Raw genomic sequence first — 18,308 nt, 5'->3', positions numbered from 1 at the left:
TCGACACCGTGCAGGCCAGGCCAGTACAGTTTCCTGCTAGGCTGTGCCGGTCCAGCCTGCAGGACATTGGAAGACATGTGTGATGTCACGCGATGTGACACACACGTGACGTGTGATGTCCTGCCCCCATCTTAGGGGCAACCCAGCAGCTGTGGTTAGAAACAAATTGGAAAATTCAGTTAGGCTCCTTTTTTTTGCTGGGAGAAGGGCCAGAGCATTCTCAGGTGGCTGATTTTAGGTGTTCAGAAAACAGCAGCAAATTGTTACCTATGTCGTTTATTCTCCTTGTATTTGTACTCTTGGGAAGAGAGGCGGTTGGGGGATTTTTCTGCCTCGGGTGCCAAAATAACTCGGCTGGCCTTGGGTACTATGGCAACTTGACTTGTTGGCGAGGAGAGGGTGTGTGTGTGTTCCCTTTGTTTTTTTTCCACACCCGGCTGCAAAATGTCCTTGAACTGGACCTGAGGGTGGTTTGGGAGAAGCGAGGCAGACAGTGGAGTTTGTGGGCACAGCTGAACAGAGACACTGCACTGTTTTCGGCGTCGGATTTGTATTTGATAGGAAGTGGAGCCCTCTACAGACTCTGGATGCGAACGGGCTTCCTTTGAGGGATGTGTTCACCTGCTTACTAATGCTTCACCTCAGCAAGGGCAGCGAAACAGTCAGTTTGTTCCAGAACAGCCTTTTCCCTAAGGCGGCGAGGACGTACTGTGCTGAGTGTGGAGGCCTTCGGTAGCATCCCCAGCAATTGAGCTTAACGAAGGGGAGTGTGATGTTTTTAGAGTGTGACTGATGTGTTGTGCATTTAATAAGTCCCAGCACATCCTGTTGGAAGGTGATGGGACAAAACCGCTGACAGATTTATTTTCCAGGATCAGATGGCTCCATTATTAATCACAGAAGGTACATACCAAGGGAAGGAATGAGATGAAAGATAAAAATAATCTGGATTGGGAACCGATAGAGCTTCTTTTACCTTTCTCTCTTTTTTTTTCAGTTTTCAACTGTTAAATGAAAAGTAATTTTGGATAAGAGCTTGCCTATATTTTGCAGCAGGTTTCCAATATATATTTTAATATGTTGGCTATGGTCCACGGTATGTGCAGAACCCGTTGATAGCTGAGGCAGACAAAGCTCACAAGTGTATTGTGCATCCGTCTTCCCCCCTTACACCGGTGAACCTCAAGTCTCAGCACCATGTTATCTTTAGCAATTTTATTTACTTAAAAGGTTTTACATATGGCCTAATCATCAAAATTTCTAAGCGGTTTACATGAACCATAAAATATACATTAACTTTACTGAGAAAATCAGATGCTAAAAACAAGCTCACCTTAAAAAAATGTTCAAAATGAAAACAGCAGTTTTAAAACATGCATTATATAATGAAATTACATATTAAACCACGTCAAATTTACATGTATGGCTAGGCTTGCTTAAACAAAATACATTTTAGCTGGCCCTGAAAACAATATAGCATATCAATGGGAATGGAATTCCAAAGTGTAGATCCTACAACAATGAATATTTGATTATTTAGAAGTTTTCCCATATTTCTTTACTTAGCCGGTATTTATTTATTACATTTCTATCTCCACTCCTTAACTGCCTTTAGTACAAAATGGTCTTTTAGTCCCTTCCCTGCCATGATCTGGTCTGCTCTTCACACAGACTCCCAGTTAAGGTTTTAGCCTGAATGTCTGCCTGTTAAATGTATAGCAAGGTTAAATGAATAATAATCATGTTTTCCTTTTAAACCTGCCTACCCTCAATTCCCTTCCTAAACCTGAAATAGCACTGATCTTTTTTGATATGAGGCTCCTTTGTATGTAAGCAGTGTGCTTAGTTTGGCTCATGACTACAAGCAAGCAAAAAGCAAAATGTGAACTTGCACCGGTTTCCTCTGCCTTGGGGTACAGACCTATGAAAGTTGAAAGGAGAATTGGGGTGCGGGTGTTGCTCTAGGAGCAGAAGTTCGGACCTGATCCTGCCTGGCTTAAAGACGTGGGGATTTTCACTGTGAACCTTTGCAACCCCCATGCCTAACCTACATTTCTGCCGCGGCAGCATCACATCCTGCAGCTACATACATGAATTTTTAAATATTGTGTCAGAGGAAATTAGATGAGTTCGTGTTAGTACAAATCTCCTTCTACTTTTTTTTGAGAGTGATAGCATGTGAGCAGAAGGGGTCAGGACAGAATGTCTCTACAGTGGTGCCCCGCAAGACGAATGCCTCGCAAGACGGAAAACTCGCTAGACGAAAGAGTTTTCCGTTTTGGAGGTGCTTCGCAAAACGAATTTCCTTATGGGCTTCCTTCGCAAGACGAAAATGTCTTGCGAGTTCCTGCGGGGGTTTTTTCCTCCCCCCCCTTTTCTAAGCCGCTAAGCCGCTTATCAGCTGATCCGATAAGCCGATAAGCCGCTAAAAGCCGCTAATAGCGCTAATAGCGCTAATCCGCTAATCCGTCAATGGGCTTGCTTCGCAAGACGAAAAAACCGCTAGACGAAGAGAATCACAGAACGGATTGCGAGGCACCACTGTATTAGTAAAGATTTGTTGCTTGTTATGGACTTATGCTGTGATGGGGAACTTGTGACTAACAACAACAACAACAACAACAACAACAACAACAACATCAGTATGCCACCCATCTCACTGGGCTGCCCCAGCCACTCTGGATGGCTTCCAACAAAAACACAATAAGACATGAAACATTAAAAGCTTCCCTATACAGGGCTGCATTCAGGTGTCGTCTGAAAGTCAGACAGCTGTTTATTTCCTTGATATCTGATGGGAGGGTGTTCCACAGGGCGGGCGCCACTACTGAAAAGGCCCTGGTTGGATTGCAACTGCCATCATTCCTGACCATAGGCCATGCTGGCCGAGGTTCATGGGAGTTGCAGTCTAACAGCATCTCAAAGACCACAGGTCCCTGTGCCTGGACGAATGCAAAACATCAGGGGTGATTCTGGCTTTTTAAGACCCTTGGATGGCTTACAGCACAATTCTAATTGCGTGGCCAGGTACCACAACTCCCAAAACTGCAAACCCAAGACTTCATGTGAGGCCAGGGCAACTTGGGCCTCTAAGTCTAGGGGGCCTCACCAGCCTGACCTCTCCTCAGTGCCACAGTCTCCCCTCTCCCAAAATTGCAAACCCAAGACTTCATGCGATGGCAGAACAACTTGGGCCTCTAAGTCTAGGGGGCCTCACCAGCTTGCCCGCTCCCCAGTGCCGCAGTCTCCCCTCTCCCAAAATTGCAAACCCAAGACTTCATGCAAAGGCAGGGCAACTCAGGCCCAGCAACTATTAGACCCAGTAAGGCCCAATTTGAAGCAGTGGGGCGCAACTTGATTTTTTTTTTTGTAGGGCCCCAGTTCACAGCTAAAGTCTGCAAAATCTTATAGATATAAATAAAATCCATCCAGATTGTCCTGGTGCAGGGACCCCTTTGGGCCAATTGCCCAATTGCTCAAATTGCCTTAAGGTCAGCCCTGATGAGACTGTGCGGGGTTGGACTGACAAGTCGTGCACCTTCTAGGTCCCTGGTGTCACCATTCAGAGTACAGACTCAAGGACTTGTTATGGAAATAAAGGGTGGCACTTGTTGGAAATCAGTTTTGTCACCTCTTCCCCCCCCCCAAACCCCGAGACAATGAGCCCAGCCACCTTTTATTCACAGTCGCATAAGCACTACACTACAGCATGGCCATAAACTTGTACATTCAACCGCTGAAATGTATACCCAATATGTAGCAATGGAGATTAATGTTACTGCTTTATGAATGAACACTGTGTTTTATGAATGGACTCTGTATTTTGTTAATTACCTAAGAACCACCAATAGGGAGCTCTAGAATCTGACAGCTAACCAATTGGGTACTACCAAACAGTGCCCCCTATTGCTGAAAGCAGGTAACCAGCAGGGAATGCTTCAGCTCAGCCTTTGCACTGTTGACTGAACACCCCCTACTGTGCAGATAATGGAAAAAGCTTGTAAATTGTATCTCTTCTGGCATCCTGGCCAACTCTATTACACTGGTGTAAACCCTGGTGCACCAGAAGCCCAGAATAGCAGCAAATAAAATCTGCTCATATGTCAGCAACTGATAAGACTTGTCAACCAGTTCTTACAAAGTCTTCCTAAATTATAAAGCTCCAAAATACAGGCCAAAAGAGAGCAGGTCTGGGAAGAGTGAGGCATACAATGGGCACCACCCGTGAAAAGGCCCTGCTCTATGTAACTCCTGCTCTGTCATTTGATAGGGTGCCCACTTGCCCTCCTTCTTGACATGGAATGCTCTCTATTGGAGTCTCCAGGTCCAGTACATAGACCATAAAAAGGGAGAGCAGGGACCTTGAAGTTCCCAACAGCTGTTAAGCAAGCAAGCAAGCAAGCGCACACAGGTCACCTTCATCATAGCCAGGACGCCTATGTCCTGGCCAGGCCTGCACCCAATTTTGTTTTCGTACAATCTTGTTTGTTCTCAGTAACCAAAATTATATTATCAACATATACAAGCAGGAAAGTTGTTTTCCTTCATTTGCAAGGAATCCTACAAAACAAAGTGGCACTAATAAAGAAAAGTTCCATGCACATGATGTGTGATGCTAATTATTTTCCCCAAGTTAAATGATAACTAATCAGAGGCAGCTACAGGAAAGCTATGAGATTCAGGTGAGGGTCGGATGCCTTGTCAATCCCAGCAGGTATATAAGAGGACGACCCGGCCTGCACAGGCCTCCAAAGCTGATTCCAGGGTGTAGCCACCATTGCAGGCAGGATGGTGGACAAACTACCCCAGAAGGAGCACAACCCCCTGTGATTGGCCAGTTAGGCAGTAAGGCAGAATTTAATCTTCCTGGCTGCTGGAAGGGGAGTTATCCCATTGCCAGCCAGGATTCCACCAGCCAGGCAGCTTCCGTCGGCTGGTGGGAGGCAATGCTACTGCCTCTTGGAAGTAGGTAAGCAGACCTATGCCTACTCAGAAGTTACTCCCAGGTAAATAGGCGAAACAAAATTTAAAAATTCCTTCCAGTAGCACCTTAGAGACCAACTAAGTTTGTTATTGGTATGAGCTTTCGTGTGCATGCACACTTCTTCAGATACACTGAAACAGAAGTGTATCTGAAGAAGTGTCTGAAGAAGTGTGCATGCACACGAAAGCTCATACCAATAACAAACTTAGTTGGTCTCTAGGGTGCTACTGGAAGGATTTTTTTTTATTTTGTTTCGACTACGGCAGACCAGCATGGCTATCTACCTATAACCAGGTAAGTAGGGTTAGGATTGCACCCTTAGCCTAAGAAGTTCAATTGTTGATGGAGAAATAAGCAGTGGCAGGATCAGGACATGCAGAGTGGAAGTATGGCTCAGCATCCCTGCACATGTTCTGCTTCTGATCTTAATACAGTGGTACCTCAGTTTAAGAACAGCCCTGTTTACGAACTATTCGGTTTACGAACTCTGCAAAACCGGAAGTAGTGTCCCGGTTTGCGAACTTTACCTCGGTCTACGAACAGAAGCCGAACAGTGGAAGGGCACCGGCAGCGGGAGGCCTCATTAGGGAAAGCGCGCCTCAGTTTAAGAACGGTTTCGGTTTAAGAACAGACTTCCGGAATGGATTCAGTTCGTAAACCGAGGTACCACTGTAGTGTGCTTTGTGTCCTGGCTGGATCCTGCTACACCAAGTGGGAGACAAGGCGATGGCATTGGCTTTTGGTTCTGGACTCAGCTTTGGTACAAGTCAGGAGCTTAAAGTATGATATGATGTTGGGTTCAGAGCATGGCTTGTTCTGAAGCAGAGAGCCATAACATCCTAGTCTGAACACAATGGGAAACAATGGTTAGTTAGACACTCCCTGGTCTAACTGTGGGATGTGAAAGTGGAGGAGTGAATGGGATCCATGCATGAAGAAAAGGTTTGTGCATATCTCAGCTGAATCACAACCAGGTCATTCTCTCTCAGCACCAGGTCATTCTCTGTCCTACCTCACAGGGCTGCTGTGAGAATAAAAAGGGGGGATAATCATGCCTACTTCGGAGGAAAGGCAGGTTATACAGGGTGAGTCTTTTAAAAGAGGCCCGTGGAACATGTGTACTCTGTATCCATGGGCCCTCTTTTAAAGGACTCACCCTGTACAGTCATACCTCGAGTTGAATGTGCTCTGTGGCAACCCGGAAGTAATGATGCGCATTATTTCCGGGTTTCGCCACTCACGCATGCGCAGACACTCAAAATGACATCACGCGCATGTGCAAAAGTGGCGAAACGCAACCCACGCATGTGCATGTGCGCTGTCGCGTCTTGCGTTCCGTTCGGGATGCGAACGGGGCTCTGGAACAGATTCTGTTCACATCCTGAGGTACCACTGTATATGTAATAATTTAACTAACTAGAAAAATAAAACACACTTGTGTTGCTGCAAAAAAAAAAAGGTAAAAAACTGCCAATCCTCTTTTCATTTTTGCTTTCCTCCCATACCAAAAAGACCAAAGTTTTCGGCCTACAAAGAAAATGGTGCCCTTGCTTGAGCACTCAGAAGAATTTCCTTGAACATCTCTAAAGCTTTATGCGCCCTCTAATTGGAAAACACAAATCATATAAACTAAACAGTTTGTGACCTGGGGTAAACTATATTATTATTTGTGTGTGTGCAAAAGATGGCAAAATATGAAAGAAAAACAACACGCGATTGAAGTGAAGATGAAAGCTCCTTTATTGTCCTGGCAAGGTATGAAATATCCAATATGTAAAGTTTGAGCAAACTTCAAAAAAGATTCATGTTGCAAAAACTAAGGTGTTAAAACAGGAGGGGGAAATGGCAAATTGTTCCTGCATGAAAAGATTCTACAACTCCTTTCATTCTGAAATTACTTTGGCAAGTAATTCCGTGGATCAAAGCTGCATTCCACATATGCTCCTCCATTAATGAGGTGCTTGGAGTATAATTACTCATACCTTTTCCCTCTCTTAACAGCTGAGCGGAAGCGTTCTCTAGGCAAAGACTACCATCCCCTTTGTCTGAAGTGCTACCATTGCAAACGGCAGCTCAGCCCTGGCCAGCATGCTGAGGTAGGAAACAAACCATCACCCCATCTGTCTGCTTCAGTGACTTGCTACACCCTGACAGCAATCTGTCTCTCCCGGCGGAGGGCTCCGCTTCCAAAGGCCTGCGTGGGACTGAGTTGCTGCCACCAAAGGCTGCTTAGAAGTGCTTTAATGTGATGGCTGGGGAGACGGGAAGGAAGATGCGCAGGCTATGGTTACTTGGAAACTGGGGAAATGCCTGTCAAGGGTACACGTGTGTGCAGAGGGTATACGTGTGTGCAGAGGGAAGATACTGCAAGGCTCCCAGTGTGTATGGACATGCAATGGGTCTCCCTACAGAGGTGGGCAAATCGGTTAATTTCAGTCTCTCCTTTCTCCAATCTCAAATTGAGTTTGGCACATTTCCACAAATATTTGTTTTTTCAAAGGTCCTCAAATCAGATTCGTCTGCCACATCTCTTCTTAATGGACACACATTTCTGCCTAATATACATGCTTTTGCAAGCAATTTCCCTTAATATTGCATGTTATGCTCACCAGCATGTGAATTTGTATGTAGATTTACCCATAATAAATGCATGCGTTCTTGAACACATTTTTGGAAGTTTGACGAACTCCATCGCAAAATTCGGATCAGTGAGAATTTTGAAGGACAGCTGCGCTTCATTTTGCAGTTTGTTTTGGGTACTGTGAATTAGGTAGGTTTGCATTAAAATTTGGACCAAACAGAACTTCTCCCCCATCCTTACCTCTGTACGTAGGGACACAAGAAGCTGCCTCATAATGAGCATGACTTGTAGTTCATCTTAGATTGGGGTCTCTCCCAGCCCTGCCTGTAGATGATTCTGGGACCTTCTGCACAAAGTCATGATATAGGCGGCCCCAGAGTTTCTTGTCAGGTTTGTCCCAGGCCATACAATTATGGCAGGTGGGTTTTGCCTCCTACTGTAGTTTATAGGAGAAAGGAAAAGGATCACTCTGGGATCCCATCAGGGTGAAACCTAAGTCTGCCCTTTGACACCCATCACTAGTTGGCCATGACCAGTGCCTAGTATTGGAAGCAAGGAAGTTTCAAAGGGAAATGGGCATGGAGCTCAAACAGGGATCTGTAATCCCAGCAAGAGGCAAACAGAGATTAAGATGCTTATACCTTCACTGCCCGGGACGCGGGTGGCGCTGTGGGTAAAACCTCAGCGCCTAGGACTTGCCGATCGTATGGTCGGCGGTTCAAATCCCCGCGGCGGGGTGAGCTCCCGTTGTTCGGCTCCTGCCCACCTAGCAGTTCGAAAGCACTCTTAAGTGCAAGTAGATAAATAGGTACTGCTTTATAGTGGGAAGGTAAATGGTGTTTCCGTGTGCTGCGCTGGTGCAGGCTCGCCTTCATCACGCTGGCCACGTGACCTGTAAGTGTCTCCGGACAGCGCTGGCCCCCAGCCTCTTAAGCGAGATGGGCGCGCAACCCCAGAGTCGGTCACGACTGGCCCGTACGGGCAGGGGTACCTTTACCTTTTACCTCCACTGCCAGCCCCTCTGCTTCCTGTTCATCATTGCTCACAGCTCAATCTTCTCCAACTTCCTCCCTTCCTGCCCTCCCTTCCCTCAAGGGAACCCCTGGTAAGGAAGCTTTTTGGCAACCAAACAAGAACTTCTGTACCAACTCTGGACTTCCTACCTGGACCACTGAAGGCTTTATTCTTGAGGTCCAGAGAGTGAAAGAGGAGTACTTGAGATCTGAGGCAGGACTTGGGATGTCGTCAGAGAAAGAGGGCCATTTGAGAAGTTCATGAGGTGAGGTGCCTCAGGACTATAGCAGTAGTACTGAGGTTTTCATTGGGATCTATGACACGTTCAGAAGAGGTCTCCCTAGGGTTTATTCTGGTTGGGTGGGATCCTGACATCAGTACTTCAAGGGGGCCAAAGTGTTGTTCTCTCTTAAGTACGCTCCAGATTGTGTCCTATTTCTTTTGTCTCATAGACAAAAGAAGCTGTTGAGTTTGGAGGTTGCCCCCATCTGCTTAGCCCCATCTTATCATTTCAGTCAGGAAGCCCCTTTCTTGCACAGAGACTAGCTAAAAGACTTGCCAAGTCTGACGGGTGGCGTATGGTACAGGGAACCACCCTTGGCCTCAGCAATTCCAAGATGAATCTCTGAGCACCATGACAAGTCGAAAAAAATGTAATATTGGCCATGGCATCAATGAAAGGAGAAAGGGTGCACAGATAGAGTTCCAATGAGTACAAGCTGTCTGCAAGACAACCCTAAACCTAGCTGGCAACTTACAGATTTGAAAATAAGGGACCAGCAGCCAAAATAAGGGATTTTCCAAGCACAGGTATGTTCAACTTCTGAGCCCCTGCAAGCCAAAGGCAGAAAGCCCAGCCAGCAGCCAAACGAAGCCTCAAGCGGTGGTTCCCACAGCGCAGCAATCCGGCAAAGGGGATGCAGCAAGGAAAATCACCGTCACCTCTCCACTGGGAAGCGCTGAGCAAAGGCGAGTCCCCAAGCAACATGGCCGATTTGATCGGCACAAGGAATCCAAGCTCCACCCCCCCAGTCGTTCTTAGACTCCTTATTGGGTGAGCAACGCAGCCAAGCAACACAGTTGGAGCCTCCCTCCTCCCTGGCCGGCAGGGAGGGTGGGAAAGGAGCTGCTTCCTTTGAAACCCAGGAAATTTAAGGGACATCATCAATAAGGGACAGCAGCGGTACACAGCGCTGGGATAAGGGACTTTCCCGCCAAATAAGGGACAGTTGACAGCTATGCCGTAAACTAGTGTTCCTCAACCTGATGTATGCTAGATATTTTGGTCTACAACACTTGACAGTCCTGGTCAGCATGGCCAATGGTCTGGGGTGATTGGAAGTGTAGTGCAAAATATATAGAGGGCACCAGGTTGGCCATGGCTGCCCTTAGCATCTTCTTTCTAAATTACCTCTTCCTGCAGTCATTGCAGCAGACACGGGTCAGTGATAACATTATGTAGTTCATATGCAGCTGACTTGGAGACATCTGTGCAGAAATTTTAGTTGAGCAGTAAAGAATTATCTCTAAATCACTTGAAGTCAGAAGGGTAGATAACGACCAAGAAACATTCTCATTCCGATTCGGGAAAGGGACCTGCGAAGCAATGGCTTTCTTGTGCTTGGTAATGGAAAAGAGAATCGATTCTAATACGGTTCTTCCAGGGCAAGCCCAAAGCAAGAGATTTCAGCTTACCATCGCTGCAAAGTGGTTTCCCGAAGAATGTCTGATCCAGTTTTGTTGCATTAAATCAAGTTATCTTCATGGGGATGTATGAAAAATTCATTGTATATGGAACAGCACTAATATTTGCGCAGCATGTGCCACAGGATGAGGGGAAAATATGCTGGGCATCTTTTCAGCCACATTTGAAATCCTTGGGGGAATCAAGTCATGAAGCATAAAAACTTACATTTGCAGGATCATTTCCCGAGATTCTATACCCTCCCCCTTGGATTTTTTTCCTGCACCATTGAGCTCTAGATTTAAAAAATACAGGCCTACTATGCATGATCTTACAAGCATCAGTTTGTTTAGAGAGGTCTGAGGATGCACAAAGTGCACTAGATGGTTTTCTTCACTATGATTGTTTATTACATACGTCTTTTTAATATGCTGGTGTTGGCAGTATGGGGTTTGGTAAGGAATGACCAAGAGGGACACGGGTGGCACTGTGGTCTAAACCACTGAGCCTCTTGGGCTTCGCGATCAGAAGGTCTGCAGTTTGAATCCCTGTGACGAGGTGAGCTCCCGTTGCTCTGTCCCAACTCCTGCCAACCTAGCAGTTTGAAAGCATGCTCAAAAAGTGCAAGTATATAAATAGGTACCGCTCCGGCGGGAAGGTAAACAGTATTTCCGTGCGCTGCTCTGGTTTCACTAGAAGTGGCTTAGTCATGCTGGCCACATGACCCAGAAAAACTTCTGCGGACAAACGTCGGCTCCCTCAGTCAGTAAAGCGAGATGAGCGCTGCAACCCCAGAGTCATCTGCGACTGGACTTAACTGTCAGGGGTCCTTTACCTTTACCTTTAAGGAATGATCAGGATCCGAAGAGGTCTGTGCCCATTCCCAAAGAAGGTTAATAAGTCTGCAGGATTTTGCTAATTTTGCTTCCACTGCAGAAGCCTCTTGTGTTGTCTGGGTTGCTGACCTTTGTGAATTGTTTGGGAGAAATTCTTCCTTTCAACCTGCTATTCGTATTCAGAGGAAATCCCATATTGGCCCCCAGTGGAGGATTTCTTCCCAAAACAAAAAGCACTTTCAGAGAAGGGGAGGGGAAGGGGAGGGTTGAACTTCACGGCCCTCCAGCCGACATCCCACTAATGATCAGCACCCACCCCCCAAAAACCATTTGTGTCAATTAGGGATGGAAGGTTCTATCATTTTGGTTCTCTCTGTTTCTCATTTTTCCAATCTTAAATTCTGTTTTCCACATTTTGCAGCAATTTGTGAATTTTTCATTTGTAAAATCCTCATGAAAATCCATCTGCGTGAATTTCTCCTAATATGCTGTTATGATGGATGTGCACGGTTTTTTGCAAGCAATCCCCCCCGATATAACACATTTTTGTATGTTATTTTTCTCCAATATGTTCACTTTTATGCACCTTTTCCCTCAGCATATACATTTTTGTGAACCTTCATTGGTTGGGGAATTGCATCCCAAAATCTGGGTAAGCGCAAATTTCTTTGGGTAAGTGCTGCAGCTGACATGTTCTTTCAGAATGGCAGTGCAAAATTTGGAAGAGTGCAAATGTTAAAAGATACATAGCTGTGTTTCAGTTCTCATATTGTTCTGGAAACTGCAAAGGTTAGCACCATGGCTGGTTTAGGTCAGTGCTGGGAAAGAGCCCTGTTTGAGGCCCTGGAGAGCCAGTCACAGTAGATAACAAGAGTCTGCATCAGTCTGATGTAACGTATCCTCGTATGCCTTGTCTCACAGGGTGGGAAGAGCAAGGCCAAAATTTCACACACACACACACACCACCCTCATGCTGACTTTCCAAAGCCAGTTAAGTGAGGCACCAGTTTTGGGGAAGGAGGCACGATGCTCTTGCATGATCCTAGAGCCCTCTCACCTTCTTCCCAAAGCCGGGCAAGCTCTAACTAGGCTTTGGGAAGGAGGTGGGAGGACTCTAGGACCCCATCAGAGCCCTCACACCTCCTTCCTAAAACCCAGCACCTCGCTTACCTGGCTTTGAGACTGTCTTAATTGACTCAGCCTTGTAGAATATTGCATAATTATATAGTGCCGTTGAGCATGTGAAGAGTGCCTCTTCCTCACCATTGTGGGAAATCTGAAACATAATCCTGGATGAAGAGGCAAAGCTTGCAGGCTGCTCAGATCTTATTACTTCAAGTCAGGCTTCAGTCCTGGCTATTCTCCATTTATAAATTAACCGCTACATGCTGCTGGTGGAGGTACCATTCTAGTGACCAGAGCGTGACCTGTCAATGAGCATCCAAGTCAGGCTGCCCCAAAGCGTTGCAGCTTTGGAGAACAGGCTGACCTCTGAGTGGGGTTGCTCTGCAGGTACCCAAAGAGCATTTCTGATGTCATCATTGGCCATGCTAAGTGCAGACTAGGGATGAAAGGACCTGTCAATCTTGGTTCTCTCGGTTTCACATTTTTCCTTATCTTAACTGTAGTTTTTCATACTTCCATAGCAAGCTGCAATTTAAGAAAAAATCATGGAAGTTCACCAGCATTTTCATTTCAATATTCTCCTAATAAACATTTTGGTATGCAGTTTTGATAAATGCAATTTTGCAAGCAACTCCTCCTAATATAATGCAACATAATGCAACTTTCCCTGATATATTCATTTTCATGTGCACATTCCCCTAATATATGCAACCTTCGCTGGCTGGAGAACAGCACCACAAAATCTGGATAAGTGCAAATTTCAAAGAATGCCTATCAAGTGTTCATGCCCTCCAACATTTCTCTGATGAAATTAGGGACGTCCCATTCCATAATGATATTTATACCCCACACGTCTTACTGGGCTGCCCCAGCCACTCTGAGCAGCTTCCAACAAATATAAAAACATAATAAAACATTAGACATTTTTAAAAACTTTCCTATACAGGATTGCCTTCAGATGGCTCGGGGGTTGGATAACTCCACACCCTCCAACATTTCTCCAATGAAAATAGGGACATCCTAAGGAAAAGCGGGACATTCCAGGATCAAATCAGAAACTGGGATGGCTTCTCTAAATTAGAGAAAATAGGAACACTTGGAGGGTCTGTAGGTTAAGCTTTAAATGTGACCTGTATCACATCTCTTCCCTGTCCCTAGTGCAGAACAAGCCCTTCTTTGAATAAAAAGCAAAGCGAAGTATGGAATAATGGCAAGTTATTAACTATGATCTCTCAGTGAAGGCTGTGAGAGCTTCCCACACTCCATTCTGCCATTAAACCCTCATCCTGCCCTCCTGTGTAACAGCCATGTGTTTTACTCTGCATGATCACACCCACATCTTTGCCAGAGTTTAAATCCCATTAACAGGAACATTTGGGGGAGGCATAATGGCATGCATTGTAATAGCTTTAGAGTCAAGGTATGTTTTGAATGATTGGGGGGGGCATTAATAATATGAAAGGGTAGGGGGCTGTCTCTTCTACTCATTGACTGTTAGAAGGGTCCTACTGCATATACCTCGTGCAGACGCTATAAATAATTTTCTATTAGCACCTGGCTTAAGGTTAATAGTTAGGCTTCAAGGAGAAAATGACCTGGCTGGATTTAAACATTTCTGGGCTAGCAACAGGCAATCCAAACTTGCAAAGCAATTTTCAGCGGGCATTGAGTTATTGAAAGGGAGAAAAATAATTCTATATGCAATGTATATCTTATATGTAACATTTTCAATTAAATTGATTTATAAGAACGTAGGGAGTTGCCTAAAACAGAACCAAAGCAACAGCCTATTTTGTCTATAGCAGACTTTAGGCTTGTCAGATCCCAGGGTTCTAGTAAAACAGAAACCAAAACCAGAAAGGATCTACCAATTAGAGACCGGTGTAAAAGGCGTACTGTCCATCTTGAGAGACAATGGAGTGCACCTCCGGAGGTGAAGTCAAACCACTGTGTTAGCAGCTCCAAAGTGACCTTCCATGGTGTGCAAGCCTGGGCAATGTGTGTGGAGGTCCTGGGCTGCAAAGACAGCAAGACTTCCCTCTCCGCTTCCTCCAAAGGAAAGCAGAGCAATACAATACATTGGCACCAGCTTGGCTGCAGGAGTGGCAGGAAGGAGGTGTACACGGTACCATCCAACCATCTTAGGGACACCAGCTGTGTAGGGTTTCCTCCTTACCTTTCCCTTCTCCCGAAGATATCCTTCAAGGCAGCAGAAGCACACACACAGTTCCATTTTATATTATCGCTGTCACTGTCAGAAGCTCCCATGCAGAAAACTGCTGAACTTTGGATAACATTCAGCTTGACATCTTTTCTCTCTCGGCTTTAAATCTCGGCTCTAAATCAACATCTTTCATAAAGCCTTTCTTAAATCACCAGGGATTCACCTGTTCTGTGTTAATTTCGCTCCTGCCTTCACATCTGATACATCTAGGGATGCCTGAGGAATTAAATTTCTGTGAATTCCAGTGTGAACTCACCTGATCCGCACCTCCTGGACTAGTGTGCAGATCAGAATGTAATTATCCTTCAGATTGTGCACCCCTCCAAATCTTGTGATGCTTTTCGCAGTTGTTTTTTTTTAAAAAGGTATTAAAATGCACATTTTACTATAAAATGCATTTAGAAATGCATACACTGAGATGAAATATGGATTTAAGTGTGGATTTTCTTATTTAAAAAAGTGCAGATTAATGCAGAAACGGGATGGAACAGACTTATGAATCAACACATAGGAAAATGACATAAGCTTGAAATAGGCTGGTATGCCCATTCCTAGGCAACTTTCCATATTGTTTCCCACCCATGCGATAGGAAGTTGCAAGGGCAGCCTGTTGCAGCGATTGTTTGCATAGTGGAGAGTTATGGTGCCTTTTATAACTAGCTATTTATTCACAAACGTACAAGCCAAGGTGACGCAAATCACGCATGTGCCCTGGTATAATTAGTCCCAACCATATCAGTCTACCTCCCCAGTATCCCACAATTTCCTGCAGCTTAGCAATATTGCTGCAACAATTCCCAAGCTTGAGCTGCTTTGACCCTCTGTTGCTGGCAATCAAATACTAAAAGCATTCTTCCAGCCCAGGTGGGTTTGAGCAGCCAGTGGCCATCAACAACCGGGAAGCAGGATCCTATGACCTTCCAGCAAGTTCCCATCAAGGGGGGTGGGCAGCAACGTCCGCATCAGGCTGTGTCTTGTACAATAGCCTGCATGGCATTAGTGACATATAAGTGCCCTTAGCAAATCTGGGAGGACTAATCTTTCTTCTATTTTACTTTCACAGCATGACGACAAACCTTACTGCACCCACTGCTACCTTCAGCGCTTTGGACCCAGAGGTAAACTCCTATCCCATTAACCAGTTGTCCTGCACTCGCAGAGAAGAGCTACAATTCTCAGAGTCAATTCCTCTTCACAGAGAACTCTGGCAATTGGGAAGGGAATTGGGCTCTCCTAACAACTCTTAAACCACAGAGCCTAGGTCTTGCCGATCAGAAGGTCGGGGGTTCGAATCCCCACAATGGGGTGAGCTCCCGTTGCTCGGTCCCTGCTCCTGCCAACCTAGCAGTTCGAAAGTACATCAAAGTGCAAGTAGATAAATAGGTACCGCTCCGGCGGGAAGGTAAACGGCGTTGGCCTGGAGGCGAGCACTTCTCCTGCGGGAACTTAGTTCCCTCCGCCTCTCTGCCCTGAGCCTCTGTAGCTCAGGAGAGGCTGGAGGGTTACCAGACCCAGAGGCAACCTCAGCTTCCCCTAACGGGGCTGAGAGTGGAGCACCTGCAGCCAATGGGTCCTCCATCACCTCAGGAGCCAGAGCAAACTCAGCTGGTCCCTGCACCTGAGGATCCAGCACAGGTGAGGACCTTTCAGGCTCAGGCCCCAGCCCCGGCTCAGCTGGCTCTGGAGGCGGGGACTCCTGTGTAGGCTGGGATTCCTCAGGTTCAGCCTCCGAGTCCGAATCCCAGGCCATCACACCTGGGCAGCACGGGCATATATGCTCTGTCGCCGTGCTATTCACCTCTCATATATTCCTTGAGAGAGAGCAAGGAGGTTGTGTGAAGACCCGCCATGCAATGATGTTCTGTCTTCCATTGAACTAGCTGCATGATGATGACGTGCAATTCCCAGCTGAGGCAACTCGCTGTTGTGCAAACTAGAGCTGGGTCAGGGCAAAGAGAAAACACAACACCAAATTAAATCCACAATCTTCCTGCAACGAGTCATTTGGGATTTTCTCAGAACAACCGTCAGAGAGACCTGCCAGCAATTTGTGCTTGTGGTATGATTCAGGTGACCGGGCCATCACATACCCACACCAGATGGAAAGATTGGCTTGCACAGATTGAAATAAACCCCCATTTATCTTTGCATCATCAACTCCCCTGCCAAACAGACTATATAGGACTTTTCTTGGAAGATACTACTATACATTTAAAGTGCACGACTACCCCTAAAGAAAGGGACGCGGGTGGCGCTGTGGGTTAAACCACAGAGCCTAGGGCTTGCCAATCAGAAGGTCGGTGGTTCGAATCCCCGCGATGGGGTGAGCTCCTGTTGCTCGGTCCCTGCTCCTGCCCACCTAGCAGTTCAAAAGCACGTCAAAGTGCAAGTAGATAAATAGGTACCACTCCGGCGGGAAGGTAAACGGTGTTTCCGTGCGCTGCTCTGGTTCGCCAGAAGTGGCTTAGTCATGCTGGCCACATGACTCGGAAGCTGTACGCCGGCTCCCTCGGTCAATAAAGCGAGATGAGTGTAGCAGGCCCAAAGCCATCCACAACTGGACCTAATGGTCAGGGGTCCCTTTACCTTTATCCCTAAAGAATCCTGGGAACGTTTTTGTTAAGGGTGCTGGGAGTCGTAGCTCCGTGAGGGTGTGAACCACAGTTCCCAGGACGAAATGTGCTTTGAGGTATTGTATGTACACAGCCTATAAACCACTCATCGTTTTAATCTGTCCCTAGCTGCTTCCGTGAAAGTTCAGCCTCCTGCTTCAGGGAAACTTTTGGGGGGTGTGGCAAGAAAAAGGCGCTTGGTTTCACTTGCCTCAGCTTGGCCAGAAGCCAGCCTTCGCTCTGTGCCTGGCATCTGGCATAAAGGGGTGAGAAAGGTGAAAAGGAACGAGCTGCTAATTCCCTCTCCCTTCATACACGGTGGGCCTGCCACTTAGTCAGCAAGCCTTTTCCTCGCTGCAGCCAAGTGGAACATAATACCATATGTTGCTCTCCAATTATGGCGGTGGGAGAGCCCAGCTCTCTCTCAGGAGGGAAGAGGTCTAGAGCAGTTCCGTTCTTCTGCTTGGTATCCATCTGGAGCAGGGGGCAGGGGCAAGAAAGACACTCCGATGACCCGATAGGTAAACTGCTGTGTATGTAACACACCTTTTTTTCTTTAATACCTTGGTAAGCCTAGGATTTGCTGATCAGAAGGTCGGTGGTTCGAATCCCTGCAATGGTGAGCCCCCGTTGCTTGGTCCCTGCTCCTGCCAACCTAGCAGTTCAAAAGCATGTCAAAGTGCATGTAGATAAATAGGTACCGCTTCGGCAGGAAGGTAAATGGCATTTCCGTGTGCTGCTCTGGTTCTCCGGAAACGGCTTAGTTATGCTGGCCACATGACCCGGAAGCTATACGCCGGCTCCCTCGGCCAATAAAGCGAGATGAGCACTGCAACCCCAGAGTTGCTCACGACTGGACCTAATGGTCAGGGGTCCCTTTACCTTTACTTAAATCCTTTTAAGAACCGGATTCTGGCTTCTTGTAAAGAGTCAAGTTTGGCATCTGATCATTCAGAATATTGTGGAACAGTGAGAATAAACATGGAAGGGCCTGGAGTGAGTTTCATTTAATCGTATGGTAAACCTAAATTATCTTGGGCCCTTTTATACTGTCTTTGTCATCATTGTTTCAGAATTAGGTCCTTCTACTTTCTGCTCTCCATGACCCCTGGCTGGGTTTGCATCCAGGTTTCTAAAGCAGCAAATTAAATTTTCAAGTACTTGGATTAGCATGCACATTTGTAATGCCTAGGTCTGGATTTTGATCTTGTGTTCAAGGTCAAGGCTTGTTTCATGGTTGAAATATTT

At 46.2% G+C, this 18,308-nt stretch overlaps 1 protein-coding gene across 1 annotated transcript in view; it reads left to right on the top strand.

Annotated features, from left to right (window-relative positions):
- The window catches only part of LOC310696478 (cysteine-rich protein 2-like), a 34,041-nt gene that overhangs the window by 13,543 nt on the left and 2,190 nt on the right, over positions 1-18,308 (top strand). The window contains exons 3-4 of the mRNA XM_083482057.1: positions 6,986-7,080; positions 15,512-15,566. Coding sequence (XP_083338183.1) covers positions 6,986-7,080; positions 15,512-15,566 — 150 coding nt within the window. The remainder of the gene's footprint in view (positions 1-6,985; positions 7,081-15,511; positions 15,567-18,308) is intronic.

The sequence above is a fragment of the Podarcis liolepis genome (assembly GCF_965112155.1).
Source record: "Podarcis liolepis genome assembly, chromosome: 17".
Taxonomy (NCBI): Eukaryota; Metazoa; Chordata; class Lepidosauria; order Squamata; family Lacertidae; genus Podarcis; species Podarcis liolepis.
The sequence above is the reverse complement of the archived record's forward strand: the minus strand, read 5'-3'. Positions and strand labels throughout refer to the sequence as shown.